We start from the raw sequence: 24,170 nt of genomic DNA, 5'->3' as shown, positions 1-24,170 counted from the left end.
CTTAGGAGACATATATTCTTTCAAACAAAATTAAGGAAGGGAAAGAAATTTCTGCTGTCTTCCTCCCAGCCCACTTCATTAGCCTTCCTGAGAAATTTAACTTGGACATCTTCAAAAAAGCCCCAAAGACAGCTATAAATAGGCTTCTCCATCTGACTCTTAACATGCAGCTAGAAAAAAAAAAAGTGAAGAGCTGTAGTGCTCTTTATCAGCAAAGAATCTTACTTTTACATAAAAACTCACCATTCCCTCTGCATTTTGCTGAGCCCAAGATAGATTTTCACTTCCTTCTTCGGAGGCAAACTCTTTTCTACCTCAGCTTTTATGCGACGTAGTAAAAACGGCTTCAAAACCTACAGAAATTAAGAAGTTTTCCACAGATAAATTTATAACACTGATTACATCAAATACAAAATTAACAGGTTTATTCAGAACTAACCAGTATGTTGCTACCGTGATGATTCCTTCAGAAAAATTTTGCTGAAGTCTGCAAAATGAAGTTATCCACTAACAGGCTAAGTTCAAACATAAATAAGAAGCACTACATAAAGACTGCCATATTCATCCCAGTTACTATCCTAAGCAAGCACCAAACTTACAAGCTTCTAAACTCTATTACTTTTTAACATAAGCTCTGTTTCATTTTAACTAGTAGCATATAGAAAGCATACCAACATCTCAAAGATAAGAAATTTGTTATACCTCCTTCTGATTTTTTTGTTACTGTAGGATGAAAAACATCCTCTCATGCACAGCAAAACAAAGGTAAAGACATGCACAGACTAGCACAACACATGTATACTAGTCACAGTAACAAGTGGTTTCAAAACCATCTCAAAATTCTTCATTTTCACATTTTATGTGTAGATGTCATCTGATTCAAATACAAAATGCAGTACCTGTAATGGTAAGCTCCAATATTTAATTAATGAAAATTCTGCTGGGCATATATGTAGTTGAATACCTTCATGTTCATCTCAGATTCAAGATGAAGAATAATCTGGGGTGTGTGTTTGTTTGTTTTGGTTGGTTGTTTTTGGGGTGGGTTTTTTTTTTACACTCTATGCTAGCAACAACACATGATTACTTTAGTTACTTACAGCATGAAGTCTTTCTACAAGTTTCTGATCACCAAGACAATTTTTAGTGTCAAACCAAGAGTCAAAATCCTGTGGTGAAAAACAGCACCATCAATATGAACAGTTTATCATCTCTGGTTTTAACAGACACATATTGACCCTCTTTCGCTCCCACTGAGAGGTGCATAAATCTGGAGACAAATTACTTCTCTAAGTGAAAGGAAAAGAAAACAGTCTACAATTCTGTGGCAGCTCCCCAGCACATTATAGCACTCAAGTCAACTGAGTAACTCTGCAGACAAGATACTATCACTCTGCTTAATTTACAATTGGTTTCCATGATCGTCACTGCAGTGTCCAAATTCTTCCCCTCAGGGCTTGTGTTAGGATCTCAAAAAAACAGAAAAGGAAACCAAAATCCTTAAGTAAAGGAAACGGACAACGGGGCAAAAACCATGGAACCAAGCAGTTCCAGTACAAGGAAACAGTAAAGTAAGAGAAAGATAACAAATTCTAAATAAAATAAGTGCTTATACCTGTTTGGATGCTTCATATTCTTCATTTTGCACTGCTCTCCCAGATTTTGTTCCACTTTACATAATTCTTGAACTATTTCAAGTATTAGATTTGCTTTTACTGCCCTGAGGCCCTATCTGCACTAATAGAACACTGTATCAAGTAGGCTGAGCAAAAAAATAAGTCTACAGTTAGGTAAGCCACAGAGGAACAGAATAGGTTGGAAAAGACCTTTGAGATCCAGTCCAACCTATCACCCAACACTATCAACTAAACCATGGCACCAAGTGCCCCATCCAGTCTCTTCCTAAACACTTCCAGTGATGGTGACTTCACCACTTCCCTGGGCAGCCCGTTCCAATGGCCAATCACTCTTTCTTTGAAGAGCTTCATCCTAACATCCAGCCTAAAGCTCCCCCGGCGCAGCTTGAGACTGTGTCTTCTTGTTCTGGTGCTGGCCGCCTGGAAGAAGGGACCAATTCCCTCCTGGCTACAACCACCCTTCAGGTAGTCGTGGAGAGCAATAAGGTCTTCTCTGAGCTTCCACTTCTCCAGGCTAAACAATCCCAGCTCCCTCAGCCTTTCCTCGCAGGGCTTGTGCTCAAGGCCTCTCACCAGCCTTGTTGCCCTTCTCTGGACATGTTCAAGTGTCTCAGTGCCCTTCTTAAACTGAAGGGCCCAGAACTGGACACAGTACTCAAGGTGTGGCCTAACCACTGCTCAGTATAGGGGCAGAATGATCTCCCTGGCTCCTGCTGGCCATACTGTTCCTGATACAGGCCAGGATGCCATTGGCCTTCTTGGCCACCTGGGCACACTGTAGTGTCTCTTAGGCTGGTCATTCTTCTGCATTGCAGCTTGGGAATCAAAATAACAGGAACAAGACTGTATGTTCAAACTTGAACTTACATCTGCAGAATTGAAGACATCTGGTAAAAGAAAATTGAGCAAAGCCCACAGCTCATGGAGGTTGTTCTGTAAAGGAGTTCCTGTAAGCAGCAATCGATTTGTTGTCTTGAACTCGCGTACAATCTCTGACAGCTAGAAACACAACAAATAGTTGCCACCAGCATGTACATGTAAGCATAATGAATTTTCATCAACTTCTGATACCTGGAACAATGTCAACTACATTTCAAAACAGTGAGCTACTTATGAAATTTATATTTACCACCCAGGAGTTCACAGATTGTATTTTAAAAAACACATATCTAATACTTAAAATCTGCTAAAATCCGATGGGATCTTCTGTCTCAAACTATGTGCAAAACATCAAATTCTAAGTTTACCTTAGACTTCTCATTCTTTATTCTGTGAGCTTCATCAATCACCAGGTACCTCCAGTTAAATTTTTTGAAGACTGATTTCTCTTTAATTACCATTTCATATGATGTAACACAAACATCCCATTCACCAGGCATCATGACATCACGGATAAAAGCAGCCTAAAGCAGAACAATTGGATTAATAAGCATTTATAAATATGAACGATTTATATGCAATTCAGTGAAATCTATCTCCACCAACATCACTGAAGTGTTAAGTGTGTAAGACGACTCTGCAATATCTTTTCAGTAACTGAAAGTTACTGTAACAAAAGCCTTCAATCCTTTCTGCTTTAGGCACAGACAGATCATTGTCTGGGGTTAAACAAGTTTTCTTCTGTTTAAAATTAAATAATTACAGCATAACTTTTCCACAGTTTGTGGAATATCATTGTGAAAAAAACCCCACACACAAGAACCACAACTCTAAGCTAACTGTCCAAAGACACAATCCACAAAAAGGTGTGTAAAAACAATTCACATAGCCCACTCTATCTTCTCCCTTTCCTAAAGGTTTCCCTCCTCTGACCCATCTCTATCTCATATCTAGGTATATAAATCATTTCATATGAAAGAAATCACCCTAAGTATAGACCAAACATGTAAGTCTCCAATAACTAACTTAGGGTACACTGCTAGTAGGACTGACAGCACTGCTCATCAAGAGCCTTAGAGAGCTACCTAATACAGGACTGTTCTGTACAATACTATGCACTGACCAACAAATGCAAATTTAAGTCCAGAAGTACACTAGACACCACACACAGATGGAGTTGAAAAGAAGGAAATGAGAAGTTATGGCAATACAAACCTGAGACTCTCAAAGTAAATAAAGTATAAAGGGAGGGTGCACATCTCCCTTCAATATAATCAATTTCATTACACAGAATTAGAAATAAACACTCTGTGGTACAAATATTATGACTTCAAATGAAAATAATCTGCACAGAGCAGTGCAGACAATCCACTGGAAGGATCTGGCCAACTCACTGGTAGAGCCAGATTCCTGTCACAGAACCATTTACATTGAAAAAGACCCTCAAGATCATCAAGTCCAACTATTAACCTAACACCACCAAGTCCACCACTAAAACATGTCTCTAAACACTGTGCCTACACATCTGTTAAATCCCTTCAAAGACAGCAACTCAACTACTTCACTGGGCAGCCTGTTCTAATGCTCTGACAACCCCTGGTGCAACTTGAGGACACTTCCTCTTGTCCTACAGCCACTCCTGATAGTACTTGTTCTCCAGACCCTCTATCACCTTCACTGCTTCAGACATGCTCCAGCACTTTGATGTCTTTCCCCCTAGTAAGAGGCCCAAAACTCAACACAATATTCAAGGTGTAATATCACTGAGTACAGGTGCATAATCCCTGCTGCCCACATTACTCCTGTTACAGGCCAGATGCTGTTGGTCTTCTCATCCATTCACCTCGCTGACCCATGTTCAGTCAGCTGCCGAACAATACTTCCAGGTCCTTTTCTGCTGGGCAGTTTCCAGCCACACTTTCAAAGCTTTGGGTTGTTGTGACCCAAGTGCAGGATGCAGCACTTGGCTTTGTTGAGTCTCATATAATTGGTATTGGCACATCGATCAGGTCTGTCCAGATCCTTCTGTAGAGCCTTTCAAGCAGTAACATGCAGCCATGCAATCCATATGGGGAGACACAGAATCCACGGGAACATCCAGCTCATTGATCCCTTTCAAGTTAGAAAACAACTCTATATCTATGTTAAGGCCTTCATTATGAAAGATGTAAAGCTCTACAATAGATTTCTAGTAACAAGTCAAGGCACAGAAATAAGACAAGAAAACAGTGGAAGAAGTTGCCTAAAAAGGTGAAGAAAGAGGTAACAAAGTGAGGGCAATAAAGAAACATTAATAAATACTCAATGAAAACATAGAAGAGAAAAAAGAAAGAAAAAGGTGCAAATATCAGAGGCAGACATCAGAAAACACAGTAAGTCAGACACCTGCATCCTAGTCTATAGTTTTACTGAATTGCTTTTTCCTCTTAATTACAAACACAGTATTTTACATTTTCAGCACTAACCTAGTTAAGATTACTAAAAAATACTGTAATTAAGGAAGTAGCTCAAGGAGAACTCTGCCTACCCAAATGCTAGTTTTTGACAAATAGTGTGTAAAACACAGGACACTTACCCTGGCATCTTTATCTCCAATGAGGCAAACAGCACGTAAGGATGGCACCCAGCGTTTGAATTCATTCATCCAGTTGTGCAAAGTTGATTTAGGAACCAGGACCATGTGTGGCCCAGGAATGTTTCGGTAATGCTTCAGATAGCCTAATAATGCTATTGTTTGCAAAGTCTTACCAAGACCCTGCATTGACAAAGAGGGGGCAAAAAAAAGCCCTGCTGAGATGAAACACCATACAGAACAAGTTTTAAACAATTCTCCTACTACATAATTCTGTCATTTAAGCATTTAAAGCAAACTACACAGCAAATGTTTGCAATACAATTTCTCTTATTGCATTACAATTCCAGTTGTGAAAAAAAATCTAACTGCTGTGGAATGATGACTACTGAATACACATTAAATACTACAGGCACTTTAATGTTTACTTTCACTCAATAATCACCACAAAAATTCCAAAAGATTACTGCTTACCATTTCGTCTGCCAGAATGCCATTAACACCATTTTCATACAATGAGATCATCCAGTTCAAACCTCTAACCTGATAATCTCTTAGCGTTCCTCCTTTCACATCTGTAAATGCAAGATTCCTCTAAGTAGAAAAATACTAATTCTATACAGAAAAAAAATTAATTGCAGTTTGCTCAGATTTTAGTGACATCAGACAACTGTCAATACTTACATGAAGGAGAGTCCTCGAATCGAATACACACATTGGATGTTTTCCGACTCTCTGACAACAGCTCTTCGTCTTCTTCCTGTTCTGTGCGCCTGTGACGATAGCTAAAGAAAGAAGCCAAGAGTCATGTTGATATGAAATAATTTCAAAATACTATCAAATCAAAGGAGACAAATTCAAACAGAAACAATCATAGATCTACACTCACCAAAATCATATCCTGCTAGTAAATTATTCCATATGATCCACTCCAGCTCAAATTTGAAAGGCTGATATGAAGCCCTCTCCTCCAAAGCCTTGACTATACCCAGGCAAGTATCATGAGTCCTCTAAGGTATTTTTTGATAAGCAACATAGAAATGCAACACACACCTTCGTGATGGCCTTAGAATCAATTATTTGATAACTATACCAATAAGAAGAATCACATATTGAAATCTTTAATAAAAATTATTAAAAATTAGAAAATAGAAAATTCCATTTTGCAGATGTTCTAGAAATTAGTTACCTGCTATTGTAAGACCCCTCAGAAACACTACCTATAGGCTATGCCAGACTGATAGAGCAAGTTTAGTGCCAAGGACTCAACAACAAGTTGTCTTGTTTTAATTTGACCTAGTTCCATGATGGTCCCCCTGCCATGTCAACTAGCAGCTAGCACAGAAGTGCATTTCTAGACCACATCTGCTTTGACATCATGCAAAAGTTCAGTTCATGTGCTCCAAAAAACACTCCACAATATGAAGCAGAGCATGGTAAGTGACAAGAATCACAGAATTTACTTTAAAAGTAAAGTGCATTCCTGATCAAAGGTCACAAAAATGTTGATGGGTCAGTGTGCATACACCAACCAGCTTTTAAAAGAAATTATAATACACCATGAACAAGAAAGCACTTAAAGCACAATCTCTATGCCACTAACAAACCAGACAGATTAAAATGCAAAATTTGTTTGAAGGTATAGTACATCAGAGATAAAACATACTCCCCAGCAGAAATCAAACTTTGTTTTTCATCCTTCTTCATCCGTGGCCGGCCCAGTTTGACTTTCAATGGAGATGTTGGTGATTTTTGTGCTGCAGGCTGGATAAAATGTGCAAAAAGTTCTGTCTGCTTCAGGAGGAATTCAAATCTCTTAGCTCGGTCTGCTTTCTAGTTTACAGAGTTGAGAGAGAATTAAAAAAGGAAAATCAGCAACTTTTCATCAGGAAAAAACAAAAACAGACAAACAATTCAGGCACATGCAAGTACAACTTACATGAGGAAAGATTAGTAAAACCACCCAAAAACAGTTTACTTGTATAAACTGCTTGTATGGCACACCAACAACTGTGAAAGGATGCTGTAAAGGACTGCCTAAAAGGATGCACACTAAGGTTCTGACTTACAATAAGGGATGAATGCCCCAACCTTAGTCACGTTAGTTACAAAACTTCCATCAGCTCCATGATTATCAAGATGTGATCCAAGACAAGAATATGGTAGCTCTGCTTTTAGAAGAGTTTAGAATGTAATGGATACACTAGCTCAATACTGCTTTCACTGACGATGGTGAATTTTGTTGCCAGATTTCAAATTTCGATTGTTTCAGTTTTACTGTACCAATGAGACATGCACTCCACTCTATGAACACAACAAAACATATGCCTTGCTCTTATATACTTAAGTTTTAAGAAAAATATGATAAAAATCAAAGTTCTAACTGACAGAATGCAATTTTAGCAGGTTCTCTGCCATTTCTAAGCATCAGGTAACACTGTACCGCTTAATGGAGTTTTCACGTGATCTAATTTACGTATCTTGAGATGAACTACAAAAGAAAAATTGTATCTCTGTATCATAGCCTAACAAATACACCCACAAAAAAATGCTTTTCTGCAGTTAACTTATATGCAAGTAAAACTGCTCTAACAGTAAGGAAACAGCCACAAAAATGGAGCTGAAACAATGCATGATCTCACCACATGAGGGCAGTGTATTTCACGTATCAATGCAGTTTGTCAGAACATCTTTACAAAGATCTCCTGAAAAAAACCTATTATTTTTCCCTTGCATTCATTATTGAAGTATTCATGTAAATAACCTGAAAACCAAATAGACTGTCAGTATCAAGTAGAAGTCTCGGGGGGGGGGGGGGGGGAATATTAAAAAGAGGGAGTAAAGATGAATGGTTTTGCTCTTACAGGAAAAGAACAAATCCATTCAGAGGATTTATATTAAAAGCAGTAACACATGGTGGGTTTGGCCAGCGAAAAACTTCTATACTGAATGCTACAATGTATGTTTATCCTTGTCAGTTTTACTGGCTGAGTGTAAACAGCATGCCTTGAGAAACAACAGCATCCTAGCTCACACTAGCACAACTGATTAAAGGTAGATTTCTTTTTGAAGACTATTCCCTTTGCCTCTTACAACAACTGAACTAGCATTCTCATTCAGGAAAAGAAGTAAACTCATCATATATTAGTGTGAAACCCAGTTTAGTTACTCAACTCAGATTCACTTGTGCCCTCTCTTTGCTTAAAAGTTGAGTATTCATACAAGTAGGCATAAATTTCTCAGTGCCTTAACATTGCCAATGTTCTCTGGCTCCTATGTTATCCAATCCTTTCAAACTCCACTGCAGTTATCAGGCATCCAATTAACACTAAAGCTTTCACGAAAAAATGCAGATATCACTTTTCAACTAAAACCTTACTACAGGTATTACAAGCCCTGTGGGGAGAGGCTGAGGGAGCTGGGGTTGCTTAGCCTGGAGAAGAGGAGGCTCAGGGGAGATCTTACTGCTCTCTACAACTACCTGAAGGGAGGTTGCAGACAGGCAGAGGTTAGTCTCTTCTCCCAGGCAACAGAACAAGAGGACACAGACTCAAGCTGCACCGGAGGAGGTTTAGAGTGGATGTCAGGAAGAAATTCTTCACAGAGAGTGATTGCCCATTGGAATGGGCTGCCTGGGGAGGGGGTGGAGTCACCATCATTGGAGGTGTTTAGGAGGAGACTTGATGGGGTCCTTGGTTGCATGGTTTAGTTGATTAGATGGTGTTGGATGATGGGTTGGACACGATGATCTTGAAGGTCTCTTCCAACCTGGTTTATTCTACTCTATGTATTGTTCAAGACCAAGTTTTGCATCCTTCTGGTTTCTGTCTCTTTGTAATACAAAAGTTACCCTTTTATCCCTCTGCTCCGGCACTACAAGTTCTTGTCATTTGTTTCACGGACAGATCCTCTTTTGCAGCGTTACAGCACACGAAGCATATCAACATTTAAAACCTTTATGTTTTTATATAAATGGCAGCTCCAGTATTTCTCTCATTTAAGTAGTACCTTAATAATGACTCTGGCATAAGTTAAGGTGTCAAACAAAATTAGCAAAGACAGATTCAAACCAAGAGGGAAGAGTACTACATATATACATATAAAATGCAGACAATTACACTTGCTAGAGTGGAACAGTACTCAACAAAACTATCATTATCTGCTCCCTACTTTCTTCACTAAATACCTAATGTTAGCCACTATGAAAAACATCACACTGGATTAGACATTTCTTTGCTAACACACCCAGTCTGTGTTGGTCTAGCACAAGCAAACAAACAAGTGTCATAAGAACTGTATTATGTTCTGTTGTGAAAACACTCACCATCTTTTCTTCGTATTCCGGGTCAACTTCTTTTTCAGGTCTAGCTGCCTTTGGAGGAAGTCTGAGTTGAAACGGGGGATCATTTTTCTGGAATTCAAATTTTAAACACATTATAAACATCAGCTTCTTTATCTACTCAAGCAAAAAGATATCAACCTGAACTAACCTACATGCTACAATGATTCGAGCTCTAAAAAAGTAATTATTCCCCCAAAGCAGAACCTGATATTCAAGATGAAACTAATGAGAATATATGACCAAATAAACATCCAAGTTGGAAGATTTGTCTTAGCCTCATGTTTATCTCTGGAAATCCGATACAAGCCAAAAACAAAGAAAGAAAGTACTGAAAGAAGATCAAGTTTAATCTTTCACAGAGATATTGCTGTAAAAGAGCATGGTATCCTCTTAAGACAGTTACAAAGAACTACCTTATTTACCATAAATTAAAGAAACTTAAGGCAGTAACAAAAATGGCTGACTTTTCTAGTCTACGAGATTCATTTCTGCCTTCAATTGGGAAGCTTAAAGGAGGTTTCTACAACTTCAACTGCAACATTGCTGTGTAAAAAAAAAACAAAAAGAAAACCCCAACCACACACCACAGCTGCCCAAATTCACAATACTGGCAAAATATGTCTTTTTAAGAGACTCATGGAAGAAATATTTGGTGGATTTTTTTTTTCCTAATTAAGCCTCTGAAGAATGTCTTTTTATGCATTGCCTGCAAATAAATAAAAATTAAGGGGGTTTTTGAGATGCACTGAATAATCTGAAAGGAACTGCCAAAGTGCATGTCTGTACAAAATGTAACAGAGCAGTGTCTTAAGCACTTTAAGTATAGGCTTACTCTACTATAAATGTGATAAAAATCAAATAACTAACCTATTCTGGATCAAGTAGCAAATGGGACTAAATATGTAAAACACGGTCAAGCAACATTATACTTGAATCTCAGAATTCTTACTAAAAAGTAATATGCTAACTTAATGTAACTTCAAGCACAACCATATAACTGGGAGGATTATTCTCCAAGGGTCAGATCACCTTGTCCAGTTTTGGCATAAGTGCATAACTCTCTGCAAAGACGAACAGTCCCGAGTGTGTAACAAAGCTGTTTGACAAGTTCAGCTTTGCATGGCCAAATGATTATGTTTCCCATAGACAGTTCAGAAATGTTCTTTTTACTTATGACTTCTTCAGTCACATGGGTAATCAGTTCAGAAAGCAGTGTTAAGAGAGGCAGGTTACACCAACATGCCAGACAGCAGGGTCCCATACATGTGTGTATTCACACTTCCATTGTATTACTATATAACATACATTCCAGTAAAACAGTCAGTGCTAGTATCAGGCCCAATCCCTGTTACTATAGTGACAAAATACTCCTTAGAGGAAAAACAAAATTGACAGTAGACCATTTCAGATGTCTCCCTCACTTCCCCCAGAAATAAGTGACATATATATGGACTACTGAAAAAAAGCTGCATACCTCAGGTAAGTGGTTTCTCCTGAACAAAGCAGAACAACTCAATATAACAAGAATCCCTTTTAACTGAAAGTTTTCCAAGTAAAATGCAATGCACTGTCATCTAAGTCCCAAAGCAGATGGCTCTACTGTAAGTTCTGCTGTTACTCAGATTTCCCCAGAAGAAAACTTCAAGTATCAAATTTATTCAGAAATAAGTATTTGAGAGTAGCCCACTCTGAGATAAAGTAAATTAACTATGTAAAGTTACTGCAGCCATAGCACTATAAAATCACTACCTACACCCTACCCTTCAAGGGAAAACAAAGTGTCCCACATACACACACACTCTTCAATTGCGGCTTCTGTCAAACACTGATGACCCCAAAATATTAGATATAACAAGAACAAAATTGTCAAGAGCTGATGAAAGAGACAAACCTAAGACACGTGTTCCAATAACCTTTCTCTTCCTCACAACTTATAAGACAAACATCACCTAAGCTTGCTTCTGCACATTTTTGATCTATTAAAATCTGGACCTTGTCAGCTATTAGATTTTGATGAGTAAGAACATTTTGCTCTTACTAGCGCCTGGTTCATGTACCTAGTAAGACAGAGAACCACAAAATATCTCAAAGTTCTGAGAAATTTACCCCAGAAACTTTACACAATGCATCTTCATCACTTAGAGGGCTGACAACAGGAAAGAGGAGGATCAGGCAGAAGCCCCAGTACAATTAATCAAAACCAGTACTTTCATTTTTAACTCAGGGTACTAACTGGTAACAATACCAGATGGTTTCCTCTATCCTGGAAAAGTTTTCCATGAAAGATTAAATTCTAGATAAGACAGTGCCCTGAAAACCAGTGTCGCCTTACAAGAAACATGACCATGCAGTAGCTTCAAAAATAACAGACCCAGGGTATTCTAAGGACCCAAGATAGTTCCCCTTGAAATCTCTACTAACTAGCCCAAACAGAGCTACTAACTTCAGGGTGAGAGATTTCTATCCAGTAAGAGCAACAGTTAGTCTTAAATTGGGTAGCTCACATGAACACCTAAATAAATGACTGCTAATAAGAACTGCTGCTGGTTAAGTTGGCTTTACTCTTGTGCTACTGAGAACTTCAAACAGATACATTAATAACAATTACAAAGACTCCTTTTGTGTTTAACTCATATATACAAAGGAGAATACATTCCAAATAGCCATTAAGACACTGTTTTATTACTACTACAAGAAAGGCTACTTATAGGGAAGTAAAACAACGAGAGGAGAGCACAACAGGTTGTATACCATTACTATGTAGATCACATAGCTAATTGTATAGCTATGTAACAGGCCACCTGTGGCCCAGCAAGAAGTAAAATTCTAGTCTGAATTAAAAAAGCAAACCACGAAAATCTGTTGTTTTTTTTTCTTTTAAGTAATACACTGACCAGTAACACAATGTTAATATTTGAAATAATTCATTGGTTTAAATCATTCTTCCAGGATGACATTCTCTAAACATTTAGTAACAAGTTTTTAATCAGCTGACATACATAAAATGCTGCAGATTAAGTTGTACCCAAGACCAAAACACGCACTTAAAACTTTTCCCCCTGATCAATCAGGTAATGTTTAGAATCACACTGCACTGTGCCTCGTAGCTGCCTGTGTGCATGAGTAATGAAATAACCAATTAGGCAATCTCTTCTGGCAAAAGTGAACTTTCATCAACTGGAATTAAAATTCCAACTGCACTAGCATCACTATTTCTGCAATTTTATCAAATATATGAAACACTGCTGTCATCTTGGCAAAGTTTTGGTAGGATTTACTCTTCAGGTTAAATCTTGTTCGGTTTCCAAGGATAACCAAATACATCACTTTTTTACATTTCTTGCACCCTAGCTTACAAGGTTGTGGGGTTCTGGGGGTCTTGTTTGTTAGCTCTGCTTTGTTGGGTTTCTTTTAAAGGCAGTAGACTGGTAGCCACACACGCTCTTTCAAGGAGTTTATCCTACTTCATGGCAAAGCAAGAAAACTGAAGCCCAAGGGCTGGGACTGACCGGTTCAGCTGCCAAATGTTCGAGCTGCCACCGTAACCCTTTCCACCCCAGGGCACTCGCCCCAGCAGAGTACCCTAGCTCCCACCGACCCCATCCCGCTCCACGACAACTTCACCTGGGGACAGGGAAAAGGAAACAAGAGGACAGGAATTGCTGGAGAATGGGGTCCTGAAGGCAGCGGGGCTGGCGTAGCATCGACACGGGGCACCGTCGACTGCTGGCGCGGGGAAAACGGGCTAAATAGCCAATACCAGCGCGCCGGGGCTGCACAGCTGGTAGGGAGGCACTCTAGGGCTGCCCGTGCCCGTACAGATGGCGGCAGGTGGCACGGCGATGCTGAAGGACAGACCAGCAGGGCTGGCCTGCACGGCGGGGCCGCGGGTGGAGTTGTGTCTGGATGGGGGGCGGCCTGCAGAGCCCGGGCCGCTGCTCCAGCACGACCAGGCCCTCACGGACTGAGGTAGAGGGCCCAGCGGAATGCCAGCGAACGGGGCGACTTCAAAGGTGAAGCGGCGCGGCCCGAGGTGCGACTGGATAAGGGAAAAACAGGGGCAGGCGCGCCCGACCTCAGCGGCTCCACCGCCCGCAGGGCCCCCCCATGCCCGCCCCGGGAGCGGTACCTCCTCGGCGCCAGGCTCCTGCGCAGAGGCCGCTGCGGCAGAGGTGGAAGGCACCTCGCCGTCCGCCCGAGCGGCGCCACCAGGGCTGCTGCCGGTGTCCATTATGTGCGCGGCGGGTGCCGGAGCCACCGGGAGGAGGGGGGCGGCCCCACCACCCCAAACACAGCGCGGCCCCGCCTCTGCCGCGGCCCGCCCCGCGCGGTGCTCGCGATACTTCCGCGAGAGGCAGCCGGGGGCGCGCGTGTTTCCCGCCGAGCGCGGGCGGGGTGAGGCGGGAGTGGCTTTGCGTTGAGGCGGGGCAGGGAGGCGATGCTGCTTGTTGCGGATGCTCCGCGGACCTGATCTTGACTGTTTCACGCTGCCCCGCGTCTACACAGACTTTGCTGCTTCCGATTTTCTCTAGTGATACCATAAATTACAGAGTAGAAGGCGGTCAGGGCGGCTGCATACATAAGCAATAACCCCGGACATGCCCGAGGGCAGTACTACCATGCATTGTGCTGTCTCATGCCTCTCCTGTCCACTGTATTTCAAAGACAGTGCTGGTTTGGAGTGGCATGAACAGGCTCAGCCATTGCTGAGGTCCACCTTCGTCATCAACACAGGGCAGCCAGGGGTGGAATGCACGGTTCTTTCCATGTCTCCACACTCAGGAGTTCCTGTGCCTTACAAGAGGCATGCACAGCACATAGAGACTTGTGGAAGAAGGAGTCATGTTCTTGTGGAAGAAGGCAGCATGGGTGCTGACATGGAGGGCTGAAAACAAGGATGAGGTGCTGCAAAAGCCAGACAGTAAGCCAGAATGGTGTGAAACAGAAAACTTTCTACTTGCACTTCCATTTTCCTTGTTTCCAAACCCTGTTGCAAATGGCAGATATGTTTTTCTAAATGCCCAGGCCATTCATGAGAGAAAAAATACACATCTGGACATCTGCTGGAGTAAGGGGTACCAGTGTAGCTCCAAAAGCATAAGTTTAGGGAAACTTTATTGCTTGTTTAAGCCATTTCAAATTAAGCAGTGTTTGTGAATTTCATATTGAAAATTGCATTCACGAAGTCACTCCATTTAGTTACCGTCAATGCAGTATGTCGAGATTCCCAGCTGCTGAGCTGTGACTTTGTTCTTGATACTAAAAGATTCCATAACAACCCTTGATATGACAGACTTTAAAAACTCAGAGCTCCAAATCTGCCATTTTACCTGGTGATTACTTACAAAGGCAATACTGTGAGCATTTTTGTCCAGAGAAATAGATGAAACCATAGCCCAGTAGGCAAAAAGCAATAAAAGCTTTTTCATTCCAGTAAAAACCTCAATAGCTGTTATCAAGACCTTTTTGCATAACTCAACAATTAAGCTGAGCAAATGGGTTCTTGCAGCTCACATACACTGCATTTAGAAAGACCTCTGAGACTCTTTCCATCCATACATTGACTTCAATAAGCTGCCATTTTATGAAGCATAACTACATGTTTGAACTGTTTCCATGACTGCCTGGTTGCTCTGAAATTCAGTCTAAATTATGATCCAACATAGAAGATTTAGGCTCTAGACTCCCCATATTGTGAAATAACTGCAGAACAGTAACAACACATCCCAAATTATTTAGCACCCTATTGCCTTCTGCATCTGTTGCATGGTTTGCAACAAAGCAAGGCCCACAGTGTTTGCATCTTTTGCATGGTTTATTTTTAAAAGCTTTGGAAAGTACATTTTTCAAAGCACAATTGAAAAGAGTGACATGACTGGGTTTGATAATGTGCTCCAAATAGCTTTTCCAAGCAGGGCTATCTAGAAAATAAGAGTTACCGTTAGTATCTATGCAGAACGTCTCTGAGGTAGGAAAATTCCAGTCTATGACATGTTTGTTCTTAACCTTTGCAGAAAATAGCTCACTAACCATTTTTAATATTTGACTTTTCTACTTAATTTTCAAATGCTTGTAGCTTCTGTTTATGCAAAACACTCTCAAGTGTTTGTCACAGTTTGCTTTTTTCTTGAAATTCACAGGAACATTGCATGCTGTACAAAACAAGCTGCTGCTTCCATGAAAGATCCCCTTCGGATATTTTTTGCTTGTGTTCTTAACTTTTGCATATGACTCTGCATAAATGCTCTTAGTTGCTTCTGCTAGATCATATTAGTATCTTTAATACCTTTATTTAATTCCTTTATCAATTACATGGACAGTGGGATCCAGTGCACCCTCAGCACTTTGCTGATGACACCAAGCTGTGTGGTGCAGTTGCATGCTGGAGGGAAGGGATGCCATCCAGAGGGACCTTGACAGGCTGGAGAGGTGAACCAATGACAACCTCATGAAGTTCAATGAAGCCAAGGGCAAAGTCCTGTACCTGGACTGGGACAATCCCAGGCACAGATACAGGCTGGGCAGAGAATGTATAGAGGGAGTCCTGAGGAGAAGGACTTGGGCGTGCTGGCTGATGAGAAGCTCAGTAGGAGCTGGCAGTGTGTGCTTGCAGCCCAGAAAGCCAACTGTATCGTGGGTTGCATCCCAAGCAGTGTGGCCAGCAGCTCAAGGGAGGTGATTCTTACCCTGTACTCCACTCTGTGTCCAGCTCTGAAGCTTCCAACACAAGAAGGACAAGAAACGTAAGAGTGGGTTCAAGGCCAGGTGGGATGGGACTTTGAACAACGTGATCTAGTGGAAGGTTTCCCTGCCCGTGGCAGAGTGGTTGAAACTAGATGATCATTAAGGTCCCTAACAACCCAAACCATTCTGTAATTCAATGTTTCTATAGTTTGTCCTCACAGCTGTTTCACAAACCAAGTAACTTAGTGTGCGCATGCATAATTGAGTCATGTAGATGACTGTGGATAGTTATCCGAAGCTAGCAGTAAAAACCTGATTCTGTGAATAAGAACAGCTAAAACAATAAATGATGGTTGGGATTTGTGTCTTCCCTGACGGAAGAGCCAACGTACGAGTGACAGTACCGCTGCGAGGTGCCACTAGGTGGCAACACCGACCTGTGCCCGCCTGAGTCCAGCTGCAGGAATCGTGACTTCAAGGTGATCCAGCAGCCTATGTACTGCTTAATATGAGTGCTGCTCAGTCTCAAGACTGATTTGATCAAGAATAGGAAAAAAATTTATCAATTAAATTCGTAAGCCATCTTTTATCTGCTCTTTAATTAGTCCTAGAACTGTATCGTGTACACTGAGTACCTTCCCCCAGAACAGCAAAGTGTCCTGTTAAGAAGGACCTTCAGTAAGTAGTATCCTCTGCCTTTGGGATCTGTTCACTCCGTTGTGCGCATTCAGGAAGCTCTCCATTAAATGCCACAATCCAAAATCTGCATTCCTACTCTAGTCTTTTCTAGTATAAATGTACTAATGATGAACTTGAACCTTGATTGTGTAAAACATGTTTAGCTGTTATCAGTAAACAGCTTTGCAGCTCAGAAAGAAACAGGATCTGGGAGTAACAGAAGTGCTATCTCTGAGGTGTTTGTGAGTTGACTTGAAGAGTTGCTGCCTTTATCTCTACCTACATGAGCCCAAGTGTGAGCAACCACAGTGCTACCAACCACAGCACTCTGACTGCAGTGTTATGTTCTTCCTGAAAATGCTTATATCAAGTGTTGCTATTTAAGTATTGCTTATGATAAATGCTTCTCTTAGTTTCATTTTTTACTGGTTCAGTTTTATGCTTGCCTTGGTTAAAAGGACACTGGTTACCTCATTGAGGTTTATAAATATGTAAAGGGTGAGTGTCAGGAGGATGGAGCCAGGCTCTTCTCAGTGATGTCAAGTGATAGGACAAGGGGCAAAGGGTGCAAGCTGAAGCATAGGAGGTTCCACATAAACATAAGGGAAAACTTTTTCACTATGAGTGTGACAGAGCACTAGAATAGGCTGCCCAGAGAGGTTGTGGAGCATCCTTCACTGGAGACATTCAAAACCCACCTGGATGTGTTCCTGTATGACCTGCTCTAGGTGTTCCTGCTCTAGCAGAGGGTTTGAACTTCCAACCCCTAACATTCTGTGATTCTGTGATAGGGCTGAAGAACCAAGTGCTCAGGGCCCAGAGATACTAATGGACTCTAAGCCACCCTATGGAAGCCAGGCGCCCCCTTTTAAGTTCAGACCTGGGCCTTCAGAACCTGTTTCAGCTAACTCTCAGGGCACAGCAAGGGCCAACTGCTCCCTGAGGGATAGCGAAAGAAACGTAGGCATTTTCTTTAGAACTTACACTCTAGAAACTACCTCTAAAATGACCTCTTGGTTTATGTGTCTCTCTTTCCTAACCCCAGTTTTGGTGAGATGTCATTTCCAAGGATGTTCATTGATGCAGAGCTTTTTTTTTGTGGTGCAGGCTTCATATTCACACATCAGTTTTCTGTATCGAGTTTTCGTTGTGCCCAACAGTCTCTGGAGTTGGCAATAGTGTTTATAAATACAAGACCTCATTCAGCCTTGAAAACTACAACAAAATAGCAAATGTGTCCTTTGCATCTGGTTCAGAGAGCTAACAGATGTAAAAATACTCATTGTTCTTTCACATTTTATACACAATATTGCATTTTTAACTCCAGGTTTTAGCAACAAAAGCTTGATTGTCATCCTGCAAAGGCTCATAATATGGCTGTATTTCCCTACCACAGTTTTTTTTGCTAAATATTTTTTCACTTGGTATCCACTTTTTTGGGGTTTTTTGGCTGTGAGTTCCTTTTCTCAGTGGGAGAGCCAGGAACTCTCACAGTTTGGTAAATTATGAAAGTGAGAAGACTGTCATCTCTTCATGGATGTGATGAGCCAGGTTTCTGTGATCACACTACAATGTGTTAATTTACTGAGCCTCATCAGAAGCTTATTGCAGATACTTCAATTGCCTGTATGAATACCTTTAGTTCTTCATATCTCTGAAAATAAACATAGTGGCTCCTTCCCCCACACCATGTTTCTGAGTTCCTGACCCTTTGCACTGTTACTGGTACTGGTATTTCTGCAGGTGAGCAGTGGCTTAGTTCAAGGTTCTGAGAAGAAAAGCTGAGCCCAACAAAGAGAGTTACTGTTTTCTCAGATCAGCACAGCAAAACAACTCAACTGCCCACGCACACAAGGGCCAGTGCCAATACAGCAGGGAAACAGATACATGGCAAGATGGAGGGTGGGATTGCAGCCACACTAATTTGTATCAGTTTAATCTACCATAAACCAGACTTTAATAAACAACATTACTATTGTGTGTTCTGTCCCGAATGCCAGATTTTGCCCACCTACAAACAATGATATCATGCAGATTTAACAATGAGCAGGGATTCCTTTGGAGGTCCTACAATAATTCCTGATGTAGTAAGCTCTGACTTTGCCAAAACCTGGAGTGTTGTGTCAAGAGAGCCTTTGACCAGGAGAGACTAGTTTTGTTGAAAGTGAAAGGCATTTTGAGAGTGATTTTAGATCAAAACAAAAGCTGTCAAAAGAGGTTTTTCCAACTGAAATAAATCTGACACACATGCAATGACATCCTCCTCTCCCCTAACCTATGCAGTGGTTTTGCAGTGTTGAAAACCTGTAAATAATGTGCCCATAACAGAGACAGAGTCTTACAAAAGTTTGAACATTTTAAGTACCCAGTAAACAGGCCAGGGCAGTGACACCTTTAATTCTCTTTAATGATGATTGAAATTCTTTCATCACAGATTCTCTGCCCAAAATAAATGATCTCTTTCTTGAGCAAAAGCCTGTTTCTCTGGGTTTGGTTTCACGCTGTTATTCCGAAATGATTACAGGCTATTTGAAAATGTAGCAGCTCTTGTTCAAAGGTTTTCACATGCTCCAGGATTTCCCTTAAATACAGGAAGTGCACAGAAGGATGCTGTAAAGAACTGCCTCCATTAGCCTTGCAAACATGGCAGATGCATTGCATAAACCAAAAGTTATCACTTCACTTGCTCCTCTGAAAGCACTTCTAATCCTGTCCTTTTTATCCATTTTTACTTGCCAACATGTACTCACTGTAGAAAACTAGATTGCATTTGTTATATTTTTCCTGAGTACTATCCGTTTCTGCTGAAGGCTGTTTTTAGTTTATCCAAGTCCACATAGATTCTGTTTCTGCCTCCCTCCTCTCTTGCCCTTTTTTTTTTTTTTTTTTTTTTTTTGATATTTTGCTTCCCTGCCTGCCTGGGCCTTCTTTCTTCCTCATCCTGTAATGATTCTTCCTTTTCTGTAACAGTCTCAAGCACACAGCTGCCATCAAAACAATTCTTCCTTTCCTGCATTTACTTTCTCTACACAGGACAACATTTTACGCACGTTTCAGAAATATGGTTTTGTTTGCTGTAATACTCTCTACCCAACCATAACTAAATGAAGTAATAGTTCATTTTTCCTTCAGCTGCCTAGAAGGGAAGAAATCTTGTGTCATGAAAGTTTCTTTCAAATTACAATGTAACTCTCAGTAACATGGTTTTTGGCCGCATAGAGGTGTAGACAGCGTCCCACATTAATTTTCCTATGTTCACTCTCGCATCCCTTTAGAGTGTTCTCTGGTCTCAGAATATTTTAAGGAAGTCAAGCCCCCTCCTGCGCTTCATGATGAGCCTTCCACATTTGTGAGTCTGAAAATAGCTAGGTAGATTTTTGTTTCTTTTTCACATAAACAGACAGAATTCTTTTTCCATTCATTTCTGCAGATCTTCCTGAGACCTTTCTTTAAGCTTCACATCTAAACTTCAGGCTACTCTGGATAGTTTGGAGTAAACTGGTCTCAGCAAATCCTTGCTTAAAAATTAATTATTTGCTATTTCTGATCTGGAAGAGGCATGTTGTAATCTTGGTGTCAAATAAATTATTTTAGATTTCTATCTGTTACAGCTTTGACTATTGTCATGTCACCAGAATCCATCAGGTGTGCAAAAGTGGATTCCTCCAAATAACCATAGATTTACCACCAGATTCTCTCCGACATGGGCTGAGGAGTATTAAGCATTCTTGTATATGAAAAAGGTGGATTTTTCTTAGCTTCTAAAAGTAACTAAAACAATTAGAGGGAAAAAAAATTCACTCTTTAAAGAAGCCACCTTCTCTACTTCTGTATCTCCTTCCTCAGCAGCAAGGATTATTTGCTGCCCTTGAGGGGTCATTGATATAACGACCTTTCCTTTCCCACAAGGAAACCCTCAGAAAAGGAATGATACCGAGGCAAGAGGAACAATCATAAATTTCTTGTCCATCAATGTAGACATCATAAGATCATGCTGAAGTCCATAAAGAGAAGCTGAATAGTAGCAAATGCATGGTTTTTAATGTGTATTTCCATGGATGACAGAGAAAAGAGAAACCTATCTTCTGGCAGAAGTGCCAGGCCAGAGGTTTGTAACAAAGTGGGATTCCACTTGCTACCACCCCTGCTTCAAAAAAAGGCAGCTGTACATTTGCAAATAAATACACTGTTCAGCAGAACACCAGCTCTGCCACCAGTGACTTCCCTGAACAGGAGCTCTTCCAACAAGATGCTGGATATCTGCTGCTGCTTTGCAGAGGAGATCAGTGCCAGAGGGCGTTGGTCTGTTTTCTGAGACGGATTGACAGAGATCTCCCTGTGTGTCATGAGAGCTTGGGATAAAATTAGATTCTGCCCTGTCCATAACAATAAAGGCCATACCCACATGCAGCTTACATAGTTCATATACTTCCTGGAGCAAAACCACAGCAACATTCAACCGTCTGTTTTTTCTTATTTTTGCAATGGTTCCTGCTTTGATAGCAGCTCATTGGGTCCTGCTGCCACAAAGAGCCACGTGTGACCAAGCAGGCAGCATGGTTTGGATGAAATATATTTGTCAGTTAAGCAGCATGGTACAGACATGGGTGGCAACATACTGTGCCAGTGGTCAGACTCCAATTTTTGTAGTTAATTGTTTAAATAGTAGCAACAAATCATGTTGCTCGATGATCTGTGTGTGCTTCTGTTAGACCTGATTTGTGTGGTGAGGACAGGATACTGAAAGGGAAGAGAAGGGATGAATTATCCCTTGTAACTTTGCTGAATTTGTCCTTCTGAATGACAAGAGAGTGAAATATTTGTCTGCAGGGGGGAGCAGAATGCTAACTGTCAGGAACAGCTGGAACATATATACTGTGTCATGTCTTTTGTGGTACTGGGCTTTTCTGCTTGCTGTGGGAATGCTTCAGAGGCATGTTAGTATTTTGCTGAGTAAGTGTGGTGTGAACTCCATATGTAAACAGGGATCAGTCACTAGATGAGAGAAAAGGGCCATTCTTCCAGGGTTATGGCTGCCTCTTGCATGCACCTTCACAACCTTTGCAGGGTTTGTACATTACATATGGGGCTAGATTATGGGAAAATATATATGCTTGTGGGAATGTCAGTCTAGATAACTCCAGTGTCTGTTCATGCTTTGATACACATAAATTTGTGAATTAAATAAGTCCTCCTGATTCTTCCCATCCTCTCCATCCCAAATATTCTTCTGTGCACAGGGGACCAAAGACTTTGACTCTCTTAATAATACCACCACCAGTTGCTCTGCCACATGGAAATGGGCAAGCTTTAGTAGCACACTTCTTTGAATCAGTTGCCTGTTAGGTCAAGAAGGAATTTCCCATCAATCGCAACTTGCCAATTTATTATCTTTTGGTTTATTAGTAGTCAGGGGTTGTTTTTCTTTGAAACATCACTAGCCTGAGTAGGAAAGGAGAGGAGTAGAGCAGTATTTTCATGACAAGCAGAGAATTCTTCTTAGGTACCTGGCTAATGTGAGTTGCTCCACATTTAGGGTTGAACTGATCATGCTTACTCTGATCTTTGCTAGTGGAACATCAGCTTAGTCTGGTGAGAACAAACAATCTGATATGATCCAAGCAAAGACAGTCTATTGACCTGTGATTGAGCCATCAGAACACAACTGACCTGTACAGTTTGTGTAGAATAAGGGATGATTTTATCTTCTGGGGTTTCAAGTTTGTGTTTTACATTTTATTTACTTTGACTTTCTCTGTAATCACAGCTACAGTTCATATCTATGAAGGCTTCTTGACTTAGGACTATTCTAGGAAATGTCATAGCAAGAAAAAACATCTCTCTTGTCAGACTTTTAAGATTTGCTACATCTGGCTCTAATCTCATATAGAAAGAAAGATAATTTGATCCTAACTGCAAGTCATTTTGGTTTGAGTTCTTTCAATGGTCAGTCATTTTTGAGAACATTCCTGTAGCTCTGCCTACAGTACATTTGGAGAGGCAGGCACTGCTGGCTGGTGGTGTTGCCGGGCAAAACCTCATCTCTTTCAAGATAACTATGTGATATGCATAAAACCAAAGCTTTTAAAAGCAGGACAAATAAGCCTAAGTAAGCATATGTAGTGCTACACTTTCAAACCTTTTGCCACAGCAGTAACAGTTTTTTTTAATATTTCTTTTGTTTTGTTTTGCCAGCATTTTCAGCATATACACTTGAAGTCTGAAACTAAGTGTTAATGAGTAAATGCAAAAGCTGGAACTAAAATAGAATACCCCAAAGGTTTTGCAGAAATGTTCCACCAAATTCATTTTTTCCTTTGCTCTTCTTTCCCTTTATTTTCCATTCTGTTTCCAGCCTTAGGTTACTCTCCACATCTGTCTTCCAACTTTTAAAACAAAGACTCTGTCATTCACCGTCATGATGAAAGATACAAGGAAATAATTTTGCAATTTTAAAAGAGTTGAAAAATAGATACATGGAGCAGGACAAAAGTGCAGTCCCACTTTGTCCATCAGGGACAGATACTGTTCATTTATAAGCCTGCCATTCTGAAACGCATACATGAGTGACACATTATTAGCACAATGAAAATCATTAGGGTAAGAAAATAACTTCATTTGCTCTTTTAGTGTTGGGAGCACAAATACCAAAAAGGCACAGCAGCTTTCATAACAAACATGTTAACCCCCACATGCTCTGCTTAATTATGATTTCTGGCTTCCTGTATTTCCCCTCAGGGTACTGGCACCATAAGTAAACTGGCACAGATTTTATTTGTTCTGAATATGCTGAGCTGCAACGTGCAAGTAGTTTGGCAGGTGCTTCACAAGCAGCTGAGCCGTTCCAGCAGTGAGGTCAGGAGCCGTCTGACAGAGAAGCGACACATCTAGCTGGGAACAGAATCCCAGTACCACTCCCTGTCACTATGGCTACCACTCAGCAGGCAGTTTTGGGGCAAAAATGACAATTTAAGCAACTGCTGATTTCTTATTACTGCCCCTGTGTCACCCTCTCCATTGGTCAGGTGGGTGTAGTAGGCCGTAGCATTTATCAGGTCAGGAAACTAGCCCAGATCCATCTGGAAAATAATCTTTTTTTCGTTGACTCATTCTTTTGCAGTCAGTTTTCTGATTTAGTTCATCATGTAGACAAACAAATATCATGTGTCTAATGTGTCTAGGTAATGGAAGAGATGGCAGAAGGACAGGGACAAGTGGCTTAAGAGCTGATGACTGCTAGTGATTTAAGCAGCATTATCACTGAGTGCAAGCAGAGCTCTCTTCAAGCCTGTGGTTTGCTGTTTAGTGTTTAGATCCATCTGGCAGTCCAGGTTCCTCACCACCCTGTCCTGCCCCTCCCCACCTCCTCTGGTGCCTT

At 40.9% G+C, this 24,170-nt stretch overlaps 1 protein-coding gene across 2 annotated transcripts in view; it reads right to left on the bottom strand.

Annotated features, from left to right (window-relative positions):
• LOC137448000 (probable global transcription activator SNF2L1) overlaps positions 1–13,740 on the bottom strand; it is a 34,988-nt gene extending 21,248 nt beyond the window's left edge. Inside the window, exons 1-10 of one of the 2 annotated variants that reach the window (XM_068152078.1) lie at positions 13,560–13,740; positions 9,413–9,499; positions 6,755–6,921; positions 5,773–5,873; positions 5,563–5,663; positions 5,092–5,271; positions 2,885–3,040; positions 2,505–2,636; positions 1,101–1,169; positions 244–353 (exon numbers count right to left, since the gene is read on the bottom strand). In XM_068152078.1, the coding sequence (XP_068008179.1) occupies positions 244–353; positions 1,101–1,169; positions 2,505–2,636; positions 2,885–3,040; positions 5,092–5,271; positions 5,563–5,663; positions 5,773–5,873; positions 6,755–6,921; positions 9,413–9,499; positions 13,560–13,661 (1,205 nt within the window). In that variant the 5' untranslated portion in view covers positions 13,662–13,740. The remainder of the gene's footprint in view (positions 1–243; positions 354–1,100; positions 1,170–2,504; positions 2,637–2,884; positions 3,041–5,091; positions 5,272–5,562; positions 5,664–5,772; positions 5,874–6,754; positions 6,922–9,412; positions 9,500–13,559) is intronic. The other variant, XM_068152077.1, reaches the window with a different exon arrangement.
• Between the last annotated feature and the right edge of the window lie 10,430 nt (positions 13,741–24,170).

This window comes from Melanerpes formicivorus, unplaced genomic scaffold (assembly GCF_026170545.1).
Source record: "Melanerpes formicivorus ecotype bairdi unplaced genomic scaffold, bMelFor1.0.p_v2 SCAF_22, whole genome shotgun sequence".
Classification (NCBI taxonomy): Eukaryota; Metazoa; Chordata; class Aves; order Piciformes; family Picidae; genus Melanerpes; species Melanerpes formicivorus.
This window is presented reverse-complemented; position numbering and strand designations above follow the sequence as displayed.